General features: G+C 56.4%; 1 protein-coding gene across 1 annotated transcript in view; it reads right to left on the bottom strand.

The window, feature by feature from the left end:
• Positions 1-3,688: 3,688 nt before the first annotated feature.
• Positions 3,689-16,466, bottom strand: part of COL23A1 (collagen type XXIII alpha 1) — a 267,772-nt gene continuing 254,994 nt past the window's right edge. The window contains exons 17-30 of the mRNA XM_015563362.1: positions 14,797-14,874; positions 13,230-13,274; positions 12,585-12,629; positions 11,689-11,778; positions 10,841-10,903; positions 10,454-10,510; positions 10,179-10,205; positions 9,139-9,201; positions 9,001-9,054; positions 8,795-8,821; positions 7,255-7,308; positions 6,904-6,990; positions 5,089-5,127; positions 3,689-4,718 (exon numbers count right to left, since the gene is read on the bottom strand). Of these exons, the coding sequence (XP_015418848.1) occupies positions 4,716-4,718; positions 5,089-5,127; positions 6,904-6,990; positions 7,255-7,308; positions 8,795-8,821; positions 9,001-9,054; positions 9,139-9,201; positions 10,179-10,205; positions 10,454-10,510; positions 10,841-10,903; positions 11,689-11,778; positions 12,585-12,629; positions 13,230-13,274; positions 14,797-14,874 (732 nt within the window). The 3' untranslated portion in view covers positions 3,689-4,715. The remainder of the gene's footprint in view (positions 4,719-5,088; positions 5,128-6,903; positions 6,991-7,254; positions 7,309-8,794; positions 8,822-9,000; positions 9,055-9,138; positions 9,202-10,178; positions 10,206-10,453; positions 10,511-10,840; positions 10,904-11,688; positions 11,779-12,584; positions 12,630-13,229; positions 13,275-14,796; positions 14,875-16,466) is intronic.

Below are 16,466 nucleotides of genomic sequence, written 5' to 3'. Positions count from 1 at the left end.
CCTCCCCGCCCGTGGCCCCGCCCCTCCCCGCTGCGGCACCGCCCCCTCCCGAGGCCCGTTTCAGGTTGGTAAAATCTTTCGGGAACGAGCCTGGCAGGCTTCCTAGAGCCAAGTCATCCCGTGGAAACCGCCGCGCGGGAGCGGTCCGCAGGTGCGTTCGCCGCTGCTCCCCTAGTGGGATCGGGCCCCGGACTCAGTCACTGAGTCGCCTTCCCGGTGCATAAAGTGGGACGCGCCGCGTTTGCTGGGACTCCAGGCCGGTGACCGCGAGCGGTGTCCGTGCTAATGGAGTCATCAAGTGCTTAGGCAGGAGGGGCGTTGGGAGGACTCCTGAGCCTCATAGTGAGCACGTGGCCAGGAAACCGAGACCCGGGACGGGAAAGGACTTTGCTCTCAGACACAGCACGTGTGCAGCGCAGGCTGGACTCCAGCGCAGGCCGGCCTGACTCCCAGCCCTGGGGGTGAGGGGTGGAAAGCTGGCAGCCCTGGGGGTGAGGGATGGAAAGCTGGCAGCCCTGGGGGTGAGGGGTGGAAAGCTGGCTTAGCAGAGAGATGTCCCCTCCTGCCTGGATGAACCCTGGAACAAGGGATCACAGCCCTCTGCTTTGCTCCCTCAACGCTGATTCCTTGATTTCTTCCCCATAAAAATGTAAAATGTTTATTAGAGCATTTATTAAAGAACATTTGGGGTTTCTTTTTCCTTTTTATTGTGGAAACATATACATAACATAAAATTTACCATTTTAACCGTTTTTAAGTGTATAATTAAGTGGCATTCAGTACGTTCACTTTGTGCAACCACCATCCACCTCCTTAACTTCTCATCTAAACTGGATAGAGTTTCTTACTTTTAATTGTAAAGCTGAATTGAACCTTATGTATGATTGAAAACAAAATTCCTCCCAAATTAACCAAAAATTCTTCCCACATATAGGGGAGGGGGATTTGACCCTCAGAAAAGTACAGGCCACAGGCAACAGTTCTGGGGCTCATCTTTGGCTTTGTCTTGAGCCCAAATACGAGCCTGTCTTGTGCCCAGGGCAGCTCAGAGGAGGTAGGTTGGCTCAGAGCTTTTTCAGTCTCAGGGTTGAGGGTGAGAATCCTGCAGCCAGTCCCAGCCCTCGTCTCACTCACTCTCCAGACGTTCAGGGTCAGGTGGCAAATCAGTTGGAGGTCAAGCTAGGCCTCCCACCTGGGCCATTTCCTGGGCCAAGGGGCAGGTCATCACCAGGAAGCCTTTCCTTCCAGCTCAGAAAAGCTCACTCATTTCTGCCTCTGGCCCCAGGCTAAGCACTCCTCTATCCATTATCTCATGCTCAGCCTTCTGGGGGCCATTGGAGGCCAAGAGGGCAGGGAATGGGAGGAAGTGGCTTAGTCAAAATTTGAACCTAGGGCATGGTGTTTCTCAATGCAGGCAGCACTGGCATTCTCATTGAGATGATTCATCATGCGACGGGACTGTACATGCCTTTCAGATGTTTGATATCCCTAGCCCTGCCCACTGAATCTGAGGAGTATCTCCCAGTCATTGTGACACCCAAAACTAGCCCATGTCGTATCCTAGGGATCAGGAGGAGGGAGACCCTACTCCTCTCATGGGGTAGGAATTTTTGTGGTTAGTTTAGCTGCCATGGCACACAGTGGGGCTCAATAAATGTGCTTCCCTTTCTTCTGGAAGGGGGTAGTTCTTGTCAGGGAGATGTGAGACCCTTGGTCCTGGATGCTCTGCTGTGAGGCAGGGTGCTCGCCCATGTCTCATCTGGGACCTTGAGCAAGTCATTTACTCTTCTCCAGCCTCCTGTCCCCACTCCAAGCTCTTGGAGCAATCTGTACCCTCTAAAACAGGGGTGGGCAAACTTTTTGACTTGAGGGCCACAATGGGTTCTTAAACTGGACCGGAGGGCCGGAACAAAAGCATGGATGGAGTGTTTGTGTGAACTAATATAAATTCAAAGTAAACATCATTACATAAAAGGGTACGGTCTTTTTTTTCAATAGTTTTATTCATTTCAAGTTTGCCCACGGCTGCTCTAAATAAAATGAGAAGTTTGCAGACCTGAGGATACACTGTGAGGCCACAAGGGGGCAGCAGTGGGCCATAATGACCTTGCCCTACCCAAAGGAGCAGGAAAGGGACCTCACCTCCTCTGGTGCCTGAGGAAGGGGCCACATGTGGCTTCTAAGAGGATCTGCCCACCAATCCCCCAGCAGCATGGCGCTGCCTAGCAGACTCTGGGCCCTGACAAGCAATTTCAGAAAGACAATCCTGGTTGTTTATCCCTGGGCAGAGGGCTACTCCCTCAGAGCATGTTTCCCCACATGTAACATGGAAATAGTGACATGAGTCACATAGACTCCCTCCTTCGCAAGTGGGGGACCCATGAGGTACCTGAGTGGAGGGCGGAGTGAATTTACAAACTGTAGAGTGCAGTAGATTTGTGAGGTTATGCTGGAATGCCCAAGGACACTTGGACAGCTTGTGATGTCCATCAGTCATCACAGCCCCACTGCGTTTCTCTTCCTTTTCACTCCTGGCTTCCCCAGTGACCAAGACGACTGGCTGAGCAGTGGGCCTGCCACTTATCACTAGCAATTGAGGGAGACAGAGGTGAGGACCTGACACATTCCTCCTCCTCAGCTGGTATAGGGCTGGGCCTCTTCTGCTCAGTGAGTAGGCCACATAGTAGGGGCCAGGGGGACTACTCAAACCATGGCCCTCCTTAGGCCCCAGTCCTTGGAGAAGGCCTAAGATGCTGTCATGCAGGCCTTGTCTACTAGTATAATACCTTGGATGTGCTTGGTTTTGTCATCTGTGAAATGGGCATATTTGCTGGGTCCCTCTCTCAGGGTTGTTATAAGGACCAGCTGGAATAAACGATGTAGAAATGCTTTGCAAGACGATGGCCCTTGCTTGGTCTTGGAGTGGGGAAGAGGGAGAGAGAACTCAGACTCATGGGAGCTGCCAGGTGCCTGCGCTGCCCTGGGTTCTTGTATCCCATGCAGTTGGTCCTCATTAACCACCGTCGGAGTGTAGGCATCACTGTCCCTTCTTGTAGATGAGGTGGCGGGTTGGATTTTCTGAGAGGGCTGCAACAAGAGCTACCTCACATTTCCTCCTTAAAATAGGATGTTGACACTTTTCCCTTGAAAACTTTGCCACTGATTGTGGCAGGAGGCGACACCGTGTGACTTCTGAGGCTTGGCCATAAAAGGTGACACAGCTTCCACCTGGTTCCCCATGGAACACTCACTCCTGGAATTCAGCACGAGGAGCCAGACCACGAGGGATAGGTGTTCTGCCACCTGACCTCCCAGCTGACAGCCAGCATCAACCACCAGGTGTGGGAGAGCTTGAGCCACAACCACCCCGCTGAGCCCATTAACCCCAGAACCGAGAGAGAGGAATATAAAGGATCATTGTTTTAAGGCAACAAGTTTTGGGGTGACTTTCCATGTAGCAGTCACTGGTCACTGGCTCAGGGATGTGACTGTCCAGAAGGCTCGGCTGGTACGTGGCAGGACTAGGCCTTGTGTCTGTGTCTTCCAAACTTAACCCCATGACCCTGAGCTACTTCCTCTGGTGTCTGGGGTGAGTTTCTCTGGTTTCTGTCCCTCCCCACTTTGCAATGGCCAGGCTGAAACCTTAGCCAGAGGTGCCGGAGGGGCAGTCTGCAAGGACAGGCTCAACCAGACACAAATTCATGGTTTATTACACACAGCAATACCTATCTACACAGAGAGGGGAGGCAAGTCGCTGGGCCAGAGCTGGTGGCTGGGACCTTTGTCACAGGCGGGGAAGCCTTTCCTTCGAGCGTGATGCTCAGGTCGCAGGCCCCCTGCTCGGACCAGCTGGGAACCACCCGGGATTCTCTTCATCTGTACAGTTCACCCGGAAGACCACTTTCGGCTAGCGGACAAGAGTGCTCCCGGGTGGGAGACGGGCCAGTGAGACCCAAGCTCTGAGCTAGAGGCCCATCTCCTCCAGCGGCAAAGTCTCATCACACCCCTGTTCTGGGGTGGGGGCACAGACAGGAAGCAGCAGTCATCCAGCATGGGCCTTGCCATCCTCCACACTTGGTCACCATGGGGCTCCCTGCAGGTGGGTCCATGTGGTGGTGATCACAGTGCTTGGCCTATACTCCCGGCCAGAGGACATGTGTTCTCAAACAGGCTGGCTTCCCGAGGCCTAATGAACTTGGTGAGAGCTAGACCGGCCTGGGGTGCTTTCTACAGCTCCCAGTACCCAGCTGCAAGTGCTGGGTGGGAGGCTTGTCCTTCCTGGTGAACCCAGGGTCCGGGAGGGTGAGCAGCTGGCTCTGGCTGAAGAGGCTGGAGCAGCTGCAGGGCTGTCCATGCCCCAGGTGCCCCCCCGGGGCTCTGGACCTTCAAGGGACAGGCTCTTGTAGGGCAGCTGGGCAGCCAGACGCTCTGCTAATCAGGTGACTGAAGGCCCAACCCGGCATCTTTGCAACTTCGTCTGAGCCAGGCACCAAATCCTACGGTTGCCCCTCAAGTACACAATTCCCTGATTGGCCTGTCCACGTTCCTGCCAGCTTCACATGCTGATTGTTCTGGGGCTGGGCCGGGCACATTCTCAAAGGTTAAAGGCCACAGGCAGTGCATCCCATGAAAAAAAATCAATATATTACTGTTTTATTTTTACAAAAATTAAAAATGTCCACATGGATCTGTACAGGCAGTGAGCTGGGTTCTGATCACTGGAAAAGGAGAGAAAGACTGAGGTGAGGAGGGGCCATGAGGCCCCTGGGGCCCTCCCAGGTCTGGACCTCATCCATCCTGCCCATTTCCCCAGGAACAGGCAGGCCCTCCTCCCCTAGTCCCGGGCTCGTGGCTTCCACCCCTCTCAGGGGGGCAGTCTGGACCAAGTCCCATGGGGCGCTGATGGCTTTGCACTGGCTGGGCCAGATACTGAGTGAGCCCCATGCAGCCAAGAGTGGGCTGTGCATAATCACCCAGGATTATGGCCCCAAACCTCAGGTCACACTAGCTTGTGACAGGGAAACCTGGCCATTCAGTCACTGTAGGGAGCTGCAGAGGCCCACCTCCAGGCCCCTCTTGTCTCCGTACCTTATGCCAGCAGCCAGGCACGGGCAGCCCGTCGGTGCCCTGGAAAGGAAGAAGGTTTCAGTGCTGGGGGCAAGGGCTGGTCAGCTTTCCACCCTGGCACACTCTTGCCCGGGTGAAGGGATGACAGCCCAGGGAGCTGCCATGTGAGGTTGCTGGAGCCCATTGAAACAGGACCCGAATGCCTGCCTGGTCCATCCAGGCGACCCAGGCACGGGACAGACCACTCCTCACTGCACTTGTCCTGAGTGCATCTCCTGGGGCTTTGTTGGGACACCTGTGCTGGTGGGAGAACCGGGAGGACCCTAGAGTACTGGGCTCATGTTGTACATCTGCTGATAATGGGGGGAGGGGGGTTACCTAATGGCCATGACCTGGTGGCCATGACAGTGGCTTTAGACCCTCACCCCGAGGGCCTGAGAGTTCTCAGGAGTTGAGGAGGATATGGACAGTTCAGGAAGTGGGATCCCCCTCTCTGTGGCCCATCCTGGTCTCTGTGTCTGGATCTGAGCCACGGGGTCAGGAGGAGGCCAGCAAGGTGAAACCTGGGCAGGGGGTTGTCTGGAAGCATCAGCCATTACTGCTCAGCAATCAGACACAAGTGGGGGGTCGTGGGAGATGGTCCTTAAGCGGCCTGGAAGATGGGGGACTGGAGAGGGACAGAGGCTGATCCTCTAGTCCCTGGGGGACCCTTGGGCAAAGACACTTCACTCTGTCCAAGGCACACTGACGTGCATTAGCAGGGGCGCAGGCTGGGGCCTGAGGGTGGTGGGGAGGAGGCAGGCAGGATGGGGAAGGGGGGCAGATGCCAGCACAGCACACACACACAGCAGGCCAGACCATGTACCGCAGGGCAGGGCCCGCTGCCCCTTGCCAGGCCCTTCAAGCCCGGTGCCCCTCGCTTGCCTCCGCATTTAGGATTTTCCTGTTTCAAAGACAAAGACTTCATGACTTGGAAGGAAGTCTCGGCCCAGGGGCTAGATCTGCAGGGCCACCCTGTTCCCTGCTGCCCTCGGTACTTTTTGCAGGTGCTCACTGCTCAGATTTTCATGTCTTTTTCTCATTGCCTCTTCAAAGCCATCTGAGGGTGGGATAGTCTGAGGGTGGGACAGCACCCCCGCTGTACGGATGAGGAGACTGAGGAACAGGGGGCTAAGTGACTCAGTCAAGGTCAGAGGACTGGGCCTCTGGGGTCCCAGGCCCTGACCTTCTTTTGGTAGGTGGCCTCTCCCCATGCCCCTGGCAAGGGGGGCCAGGTATGAATATCTGGCCAGGTTTAGGATGGAAACTCAGCTGTTTCATTTTCCCTGTCTTTTCTGAGCTCCACTGAAATAGTCTGACATGTAACCTCTGCCGACTTCTAGAAAAAGGAAACTGAATTTCGGTTATTTTAGGCCCTGGGTCGGATGGGCCATCAGGGGCTGTGGTGACACAGCAGGAAAGGAGGAGGCTGTGGGAGCAGGGAAGGGAGGGGAGGGGCTGAGGGACAGCCTGGGGCCACCCCGGCAGAAAAGCCTTCTCCGGAGTGGGACAGATACCCAGAGAGGTAAGCGCGGTCCCACCCTTCTCTATGGACAAGTGGAGTAAAGAGGGGCAGTGACGCTGGAAACAGACTCTGCCCCCCGCGGGGTCTCCCTTCCTGTAGAGGGGATGGGTCGCAAGCTGCACCCATGGTGGGGTCAGTGCTAGAGCAGGAGGGCCCTCTGGGACGGGAGGGACAGTGATGGTGGCCCTGGCAGTGGAGGCAAAGACGATATGAAGATGCTGCAGGAGGCAGCAAAGACCTTGGCTGGGGCTCCCTCCTGCTCTGACACGTACCACGGGGCATGGCTGGTCCAGTCCTGGCGGTCCCGGCTCGCCCTTCTGGCCCTTCACTCCTTTCCGGCCGGGGATGCCTCGCTCCCCCTGCACAAGAAGGGAGACGGGGTATGGCCATGGCTGCCATGCCCAAGATGCCTCCAGCACCTCTGAGAGATGGGCCTAAAGCTGGCAGCCACCCTGCCCTGCTGCCCCCATCCCAGCCTCCACCCGCTCACCCGCCTCTCTCTGCCTGCTTCTTGCCTCCCATGTCCTATCCGCCTCTTCCCTCCTCTTCACCTGCCTCCCTCCTTCTGTCCTCTTGCCCCATCTCGTCTCCAGCTGCCCCTATTTTCTCCCCGCCTACCCTACCTTCTCTCCACGTTCGCTCCGGTCGCCTTTCTCTCCTCGGGGTCCAGGGAAACCCTGACAAGGGGATTAAAGGTTAAACCTGAACATGAGGTTTGAGGTTTTCCTCTCTTATCTGTCCCTCTCTGCCCCTCCCTCCATATTCGTGGTACCAACTGGCCCAGTCCCAACTCCTAGGCAGGCTGAGGTAGGGACATGCGTGCCTTGAGGACACAGCACTGCTTCCTCTGAAGTAGAACCCTGTCGGAGTCTGTGCATGGAAGCCCCAGCAGTTTGCCAGGTCGAACAGGTGGGTGTGGCTTTGAGATGACACCTGAGCTCTAGGCCTCCCAGAAGGCAGCTGTGGCCATGGAGTCTTTAGCTCTGCCCTGACGACCTCCCTGAGTCCAGATGTCTTCTTCTCCTGACCCTTTTTATGATGGAACAAGCCCCGCCCAGTCAGAAACTCAGGTTAGAGTTCTTCCTTTTCCTTGTCTGCGGTTGTTCTTCAATGTGACACCTCCTAAAGTCTAGGGCAGACACCATAAGCCTCACAGCCCTGTATCTGGTCACCGTTTCCCTTCTAAGAGCGACTTGATTTCCCTGGGAACCCCCTCCTTTCTCATACTTCATTGATTTCACTCCTAGCTCCAGGATGGAGCATGTGATCAGGCTGGCCAATGAGGGCCAGGTGATATTTCAGCATTGACCCAGTCGATGAGACATTTTCTAAAAGAGAGTGAGCCCAACTGGCACAGCGCAGTGGCTGAGCATCCAATCGAACCAGGAGGTTGAGGTTCGATTCCAGGTCAGGGCATATGCCCAGGTTGTGGGCTCCGTCCCCATTGGGGGCGTGCAGCAGGCAGCCTACCAGTGATCCTCTCCTGTCATTGATCTGTGTTCTCTCTCTCTCCCTCTCCCTTCCTCCCTGAAATCAATAAAATATATTAAAAGAAAGAAGAGAGAGATAAATAGTCTTTCTCCAGAGTTCGGGCCTGGAGAGGTGCAGGTCTGGAGCTGTTGGCTCCATCTCACCATGATGCCCACACAGAGGAATCACATACAAGAGATGCTGAGAGGTTGTGTTGTGTTGACACGCTTGAGCCCTGGATCCATGTGCTGTACTTCTGGATTTTTCAGTTATGAGTCAGTTTAAACCAGCTTAAATTGTGTTTTCTGTCTCTTGCAACCAACAGACACTTGATCCAATCAACCTTGGACTAATACTTCCCCTCCTCTCCTTCCCACAATACTTCCTTAGCAGAAGCCTCATCGTTTCTCACCAGGATATTGCAACAGGCTCCTTACTGCTCTCCCCACTTCCGGCTCCAATGTATCACCCACATGTCATCTATTCACCCATCCATCCACCCATCCAAAAGGCACCTACTCTGGGCTGTGCATCGGACTTGGCACTGGGAACGTAGGGGACACCAGGCAGCTGTAGTCCCAGCCCTGGGAAAGGGGGTTACCAAGCCAACCAGATCCTGCTACTGTACGTGCAGCATGAGGGCAAAAGCTACACACAGGAGGACCTGATCACAGTGAGCGGTGAGATACTTACATCTAGCCCTGGCTCCCCGGGTCTGCCCTGAGGAGAGACAAAGAGAAGGTGTGAGGGAGCATAGCTGCTGGGACTTTCAGCCCTGTAAGTTGTCCACAAGCCTGCACTCTGGCCCTGAAGTGCAGGGGTTGAACCCCCAGGGCCGAGTGACACCACAGTCTGCAGCCTTAGGTGGGGGGGGAGGGGCATTAAAAAATTGTGGTTACCTTCTCTCCCTTGGTTCCTGGCAGCCCAATAAGGCCTAGTGGACCAGCTGGCCCCTGGATGAAAAAGGAATGAATTAAGAGGCATGATGGTTACAGGAATTAGCACCTCTAACCACAAACAAGGCTCATGACACTCACAGGCAGGCCGCTGGGGCCTCTCTCCCCGGACTCGCCCTTCTCTCCCTTTGCTCCATCCAAGCCCTGGAAGTGAAGGGTGACACAGTCAGGGGAAAGGGTCAGACAGATGGAAGGCCAGGAAATCTTTGGGCCTGTGGGGGCCCAGGTGTGCAGGGCAGAGGGGCAGATTCCAGGCTCCGTCAGGTCTGGCCTGGGTTCCTTTCTGTGCAAACAATCAGAATGAGCTTCAGTGTGAGCATTTTACCTTTTCCTGAGTACTCATGGTAGGTGGTTGTGCTCACACCCATTTCACAGATGAGGAAAGAGAGGCACAGAGGGGGCAGGGATGGATCCGCATAGCATAGCAAGCAAGTGGCAGGACTGACTACCAACTGAGTTTTTGAGCTCTATCCCTGACAGCGTCTGCCTCTTCTACACATAATCTGGGGAGGCCTTGGGAAAAAGAAGAGCCAGAAGCAGTACATCTGGCTGGCCACATGCTCGGCCCACTCAGCTCTGGGAGTCCCTGACTCTGAGTCCTCAAGTTGGCCTCTGAGCTGGAAGAGCAGAGATGGGCTCCCTCAGGGGAGGGCAAACAGTGAGGCCTGCTGCCTCCCCCTCTGTGTGGCTCCTGGGGCAGGGCACACACAGGCCACACTATGGTTTTAATTTAAGGGCAGAGGACACACATTATGTAACACACACCAAACCCAAGACTTCATGTCAAGGCTGTGGGCAGTTGAGAGACAGATGTGCATGTGGGGGGCAAAGGGGAAGTGGCAATGAGGGGGGAGGTGCAGAGAAAGGGGAGAAACAGCGAGGAGGGAAAACAGTGGACTGGGGCCCAGGCAGGAGGAGAAGGGGTAAGAACAGAGCCCCAAGTGTGGGCATGAGGGGGCACCAGTCTTAGGGGACTCAGAGCATTCAGGTCCTGGGAAGATGCAGGGCTGGTCTGAGGCCACGCGTGGGGCCCTCACTTGGCCCATTGGCAAGGCTTTCTGAAACTGTCCAGGCTGTGAGTCTGCAGCAGGTAGGGGGTCTCACCCATGCCCCAGACTCACCTTGGGACCCTGGATTCCCTGAAGACCCTGGAGGAGGAGGAGAGAGCAGATCAGGGCCTGGGCCCTCTTGCAGGGGTCACCAAGGCTTGCAGGCCACTCACTGGCTCCTGTGGCCTTGACCTAAGGGCCTCCCAAGCCCAGATCCTGGCTCCGCCCTCCTTGCCTGACATGTCCCCCCTACCCCCCAGGGAATTCTGTCCTCCCCTGTCACCGCTCCTAGGCCTGGGCCCACCACCCTCTTCGTATCCCAGCTGCTTCAAGCCAAACATTCTTACCATGGGGCCTGGGGGGCCAGGAGGGCCGGGGGGCCCTGGCTCCACTATGAGCTGAGCCTAGGAAAGGGTCAGAAGTGGATCAGTTACAAATTGCCTCGACATCCCTCACCCACCCACACGTGAGCTCATGGGACATGTTGGAGGAATACTCCCTGGACACCGGGCCCTGAGCCATTGCTTCTTGCTTCCCCGACCTTGTGGGGGGCCCAGCGCTGGCATTTAGGTTCTCAGATGGGCCTTAGGTGAAGGACACAACCTGAGGTTCCCCCTCCCCTGCTACCCTAGGTGTGGTCAGGCCAGGTGGCCCTGCTGTTCCAAGACTTGGGCCTCCAGCTGGCCTGGGCTGGGCATTGCGGGGAGACCCTGGAATTCAGCCCTCCCCCTTACCAGGCTCTCTCGTAGGCTGTCAGGTGCCGGCTCTCCCTTCTCCCCCTTGGGGCCGTGGGCACCCTGTAGGACAGGATGACCTTGAACCCTTTATGTCCATCACCAGATCACCACCCACGGTGATCAGTACCTCCCCTTTCCTCCCCCATAAGGCTTCCGTCAGCAGAGACTTGCCAGGTTGGCCAGTGCAGCTTAAAATAGTTTCCCTAGATCGATGGGCATTCAGAAAGCAGAGTGCAGCGGGGCACATGGTAGTGGCACAGGAAACCCCAGCACTGCCTTTCTCGCTGAGCCTTATGGATGGACAATGGACATGAAGTGGTGGCACCTGGTAGCTGCTTAGCCTGTCAGCTTTTCCAGTCCATCCACACCAAGACCAACTATCACGACAATGATGGTGACAGCAGGCACTTATTTGCATGCCAGCCACCATTCTCAGAGCTGTCTGTCCCCTCACGTGGTGGGAAATTAATCATCCCCATGTTAGAGGCGGGGAAACCGAGGCCCAGGGGGTGAGGTTGCTTGTACAGGGTTCTCGTCACTGAGAAACGAAACAGGATGCAAACGCAGGCAGCCAGAGCCGTGGCCTAACCACCGCCAACTCACTTCCAGGGGCAGGGCCTCCTTATCTCACCTTCTCAGTGGCCCCAGGAGATAGGCAACAGGCCCTTCTACAGGCGAGGAAATGGGCGCTCGGGGAGTCTGAGCACGTGGGCTGGGAGTCAGCTTCCTTTCCGCCCTACGGCCCCGCTGGGCTGAGGCTGCAGGGCCCGCTGCCAGCAGGCACACCTTCACTTTGGGACCTCCCGTGGGGCAAGTAGGGAAGGTGGGCCCACCCAGCCACTTACCGGGAGGCCAGACAGGCCCATTTCGCCTGCTTCCCCTTTGGGTCCGGTTGGCCCAGCCTCTCCTGGGTCTCCTTTTGGTCCTTTGGGACCCTGAAGCCACATGAACAAGGGGTCAGTGCAGCTCAGCAGGCGTTCTCCCTTCCCCGACTCTGACAGGTCCCAGAGCTTTGTTCAGGCCAGGCCAGACCCCCAGTTCCTCATTGTGGGGCCCCACCTCCAGCCCAGGTGACAAATGCACCCAGGGGCCTGGACAGAGACAGGGGTGCAGGTGGGGTGGGGGTGGAGGGAGTGGAGCATGAGGGCCTGGGCAGCCATGCGGGGTCACTATGGGGTTCCAGGTCAACCCTGTGCTTACCTCTCAGGAGCCAGAGATGGGAGCCCCAACCCCTACAGCCACCCCACCATCTACAGAATCACCTTCCAACCTTGCATCCCCTCACTCCACCACTGTGTAACATCCATGATGTGCCACACACTAGGGACCTGGTGCTACACACACACACACAAATGCCACATGACACCATTGGACACTGTGGTGTCTACATAGGATCACATGTGTATACTTACAAAGGTACTAATAGTGACAGTAATGCTATTAACTCACATTCAAAGACTCTTTGCTGCATGGCACCGGGCACTGCTCTAAGTGTTTCCCACACACAGAGTTATTTAACCGTCACCACAGCCCGTTGCCACCCTCGCCTGGGGAGGAGGAGCAGAGGCTGCCAGGAAGTGAGCAGCTTGCCTGAGGCCTAAGGGCAGAACCAGCCATGAAGGGGCACTGTGGGGCTCCAGAATCACACACAGGTGGCATATTTTGTTCTCCAACTCTGTACACACACACACAGCATGACCCCTGGCACCAGTATCACAAAGAAAATGAAAGGCTCAGAGACCTTCTCTCCGTCGATTCCAGGGGTACCAGGCAATCCGAGCTCACCCTGGAAGGGAACAGACAGCAAGAGGGGTTATATTGTCCCATGGTCCTTGAGAGGGGTCTGTGGCTAGGCTGCCGCCCCAACCAGCGCACCGTTCCTGGTCAAGTCCCTGCAGTTAGACCTCCAGGAAGGCACCCACTGGGTGCCCAGCAGGGTGCCAGGAGCCGGCCACCTCCACTCCTCCATGCCCTCAGCCCCTGCAGGCAGACGTAGCCCAGGCTGTAGGTTGCCTTTTGGAAGCTGAGGCCCCAAGGGTTAAATGACTTGCTCCAGGCCACACAGCCCAGGGACAATGGTGGAACCAGACCCTGTCTGATTTCACAGTTTTGGGCTCTTTCTCCTGAGCCAGGTGGGCAGGGTGTAATGATGCACACAGGCCATAGGAAAGACCATGTATGTCATCTCTGGGACTTTGTGATGCCATGAGGGGTTTCTGCATGTGAATCAAACTCCCAGAGTGCAGTGTAACTAGGGCCTGGGAGAAGGCACCCTGCTTGGCTAGAAAGATCTGAGCCTAGAGGATCATGGGGCGACAAGCAGAGGGGGCAGGTGGGCTCTGGAGACAACGGGCTTGGGGGGCCACACAGCTGCACGTGTACTGACCTTGGCTCCGGGGATTCCTGGAGGCCCTGGTGGGCCGGGAGGACCCTGTGTGCAAAGGTCAGGCTGGTCAGTGTTAAGCAGGGCCTCCCCGTCAATGCTGGCCCACCCCTCCACCCCGGGGGCCCTGTCTCTGTTTAGCTGGGCTACAGCAGGATCATGGACCTTCCGCAGCCGATTCCCACCCACCCAGCCAGGTCTTGAAGGAGTCCTGGGAGGAGGCACCAAGCATCAGGCCAGATATCACCGTGTCCACTGCCATGGAGAGCCCAGAATCCCTCTGCCCTCAGAGCTTGTTTCCAACATTAGATTTCTTCACAACACGGCCCTGCTCAGGATCCTGCGGTGCCTCCCTATTGCCTCTGAAGCTGCATCCCCAGCAATGGCCCAGCACTGCCGTCTCTACTTCTCCTGTGACCTCTCTGACCACCAGCTCTGTTGCCTGTTGTCTCCTGCCCGGGGAGTTCCTGGGTCACACAGGTAAGGGATGGCATCTTTAGTCTCCAGGTCTAACCTGAGTCCCAAGCTGCTTTCTTGACCCCGGCCTCCAGAAGGCTGCCTGCTCACTAAGGCTCATCATCGCCCTCCAAACTCACGTCCCCTCCCAAAGGCTGCACCCCATCCAGCCCCTCAGCCCCCAAAGTTCCAGTCCTCCACCTCCTCTTACCAACCTCTTCCTTCTTGTTAGAGGCTCCATTGAGATGTCCCGTCTTACATCTTCCTTCATTCCACCCACCTCTTCTAGGCCATGCGCAGCACCTACCTTCCCGGTGGCCTGCCTGCCTCCAGCCATCCCCACACCCACTCAGTTCACCTTCCACACCATTCCCCAATATGTGTTTTTTAGCATTTGCCCCTCTGCTCAAAGAACCAGCTATGGCTTCCTGCTGCCCATCCAATGGAATCATCCTCCCAGCCTGGCACCCTGCCTCCCTGTGCTCATAGAACTTCTCCCATGAGGCTCCTAGCCAGCCTGGGTCACACCATGCATGTACACGCCCTCGGGCCATGTCACACCACACCACACCATGCAGGCCTGGTGGGCCACAGTTACCATCAGCTTGTACTTCTCTGAGGCCTGTGGGAAATAACTGGAATTGAAGCTCAGGGGGCGTTAGGTGCCATCCAGTCTGGTCTCTGATGGTCTCTCCCTCACCCCAGCTCCCTTCCCTAGCACCCAACCTCTCTTCCACTGGTTATGGGTCCCAGGTTTGCTGGGCAGGGCTCACAGGTTCCATCTCCCGAGCGAGGCTCTGGGGCGGGCCTGGCCACTCTCATCCTCCCACAGTGGTCAGTAGAAGACCCGGCCCTCTAGCCTGTTCCCTGGGAAGGCCCCAGGAGGCCCTGCTTGGGCTGGACACAGGAGATGCTCTGCCCCTGCCCCTTGTTGCTTTGACCCCAAGGGAGCTCGGGGCCAAATGAGCCACATCATAGCAGCTCTCTGCGTGTCAGCACAGCACCTGGTGACACTGGGGCCCTTGTGTACAGAGTGTGGATTAATACACACAGGGAGTGGTTATTCCCTTAGGAAATGAACAGCAAGGCCCATCTGGTCCACCAGGAACACTACCTTAAGGGCATCCAAGATCCTGCCATCGTAGTCAATCACCACCGTGTCTCCCTGCTCACCCTTGAGGCCTGGGGGACCCTGGGGCGGGAAGAAGAGGAAGGTTTCAGGGCGGAGCTCCATTGGCGGGTGAAGTGGTAGTCGTCTCTGTATGTCATCCAAGGAACCCAGGAACTGGGGCCACACGCAGTCCTGGGCCCCGGCTCAGCTGTAACCTGGGGGCCCAGTGGGGCTGGTCCTCAGGCCTGGTCCCCTGGCATTCACTGCACTGGCACTCAGGCTCACTGACAAAACACTGTAGGAGCCAGGCAGGTGCCTGGAGGGCAAGGGGGCCCGGGCCAACTGAAGAACAAGTCCCATCTGGTCTGGGGTGGCAGCACGTGGCTTTCCTGTGGGAACGGAGGCCCACTGAGGCCCCAGACCTGAACTTGCGAGGGAAAGTGGAAGTCTAATTTGATGTGATGTTGTTCAGGTTTTTAAATGTTGGCAAACAAACACAAACACAGACCCCCAAACCCTCCAAGACACTGTGGAGGCCTGTGCCTTGGTTTCCCGACCTCTGGTAGGGGCTGCGCACACCAGGCACTGACATGCCCATTCATTCCTGGTGGGAGCACACACCCACCCAAGCACACGGCCACGGGTATGTGTCTCCACCAGTGAGCGCGTGGCTGCTGGCCCTGTCCCCACCCTCTGTTCCTCCCCTCCCCACCCAGGCACCTCTCTGCTTGGAGAAGAGTGAGCGGCCATGAACACTCTGGGTCAGGCCTGTGGCCAGCCCCTTGCCCTGGGCGGAGAGACCCAGGCGGGGTCCCCTGCTGGCTGCCTCCATGGTCATGACCTGCATGGAACTGTACAGTTTACACTGACTTCCCACACTGTGTGCTTAATCTAATCCCGGCCTCCTGCAAGCCCCGGCCGCGGGCTGAGACCTGGTTTTTGGAGGAGGAAACCGGCCTCCAGGAGCACCAGGGGATGTGACTGCTCGGGCCACAGCGCAGGAACAGGGTCCAGGATGCCACCTGAGGTGTGCTGACAGGCATTGGCCTCAGAAGGCCTGGGGGCTTGGGACCAGCTGGAGCCACTGTGCTCCTTCCCGGGGAGAGGAACACACCTTGACGTGGGGCTGGGAGAAAGGCCAGGACCCCCCAACAGGGTGGGGGCAACACCATACGTGACAAGTGAGGGTCTATGTTTGAATATGTTGAGAAAAGTCTCTCGGAGGGCAAGCACCCACCTGGGAGAGAGGAACAGGAGGGGATGTGTCTTGACATCCATATTTGAACATTTTACGGAAGGCATGTACTACGAGATTAAAAATGAAAAAATCACAAATGAATTAATATAAAAAAAGACTCTGTTTCTGGAGCCTCATTGCTCCTTGAGGGCCTTTGGTGACAGAGACTTTTAAAGTGACAGGCCCCGCCCTGGCTGGTTTGGCTCAGTGTATAGAGCGTCAGCCTGAAGACTGAAGGGTCCTGGGTGTGATTCTAGTCAAAGGCACATGCCCGGGTTGTGGGCTCGATCCCCAGTAGGGGGCGTGCAGTAGGCAGCCAATCAATGATTCTCTCTCATCATTGATGTTTCCTTTCTCCCTGCAATCAATAAAAATATATTTTTAAAAATAACAATTATTAGTGAGACTAGGGAAAATTATATTTAATTATTTCACC

The sequence above is a fragment of the Myotis davidii genome, unplaced genomic scaffold (genome assembly GCF_000327345.1).
Source record: "Myotis davidii unplaced genomic scaffold, ASM32734v1 scaffold438, whole genome shotgun sequence".
NCBI lineage: Eukaryota > Metazoa > Chordata > Mammalia > Chiroptera > Vespertilionidae > Myotis > Myotis davidii.
The sequence above is the reverse complement of the archived record's forward strand: the minus strand, read 5'-3'. Positions and strand labels throughout refer to the sequence as shown.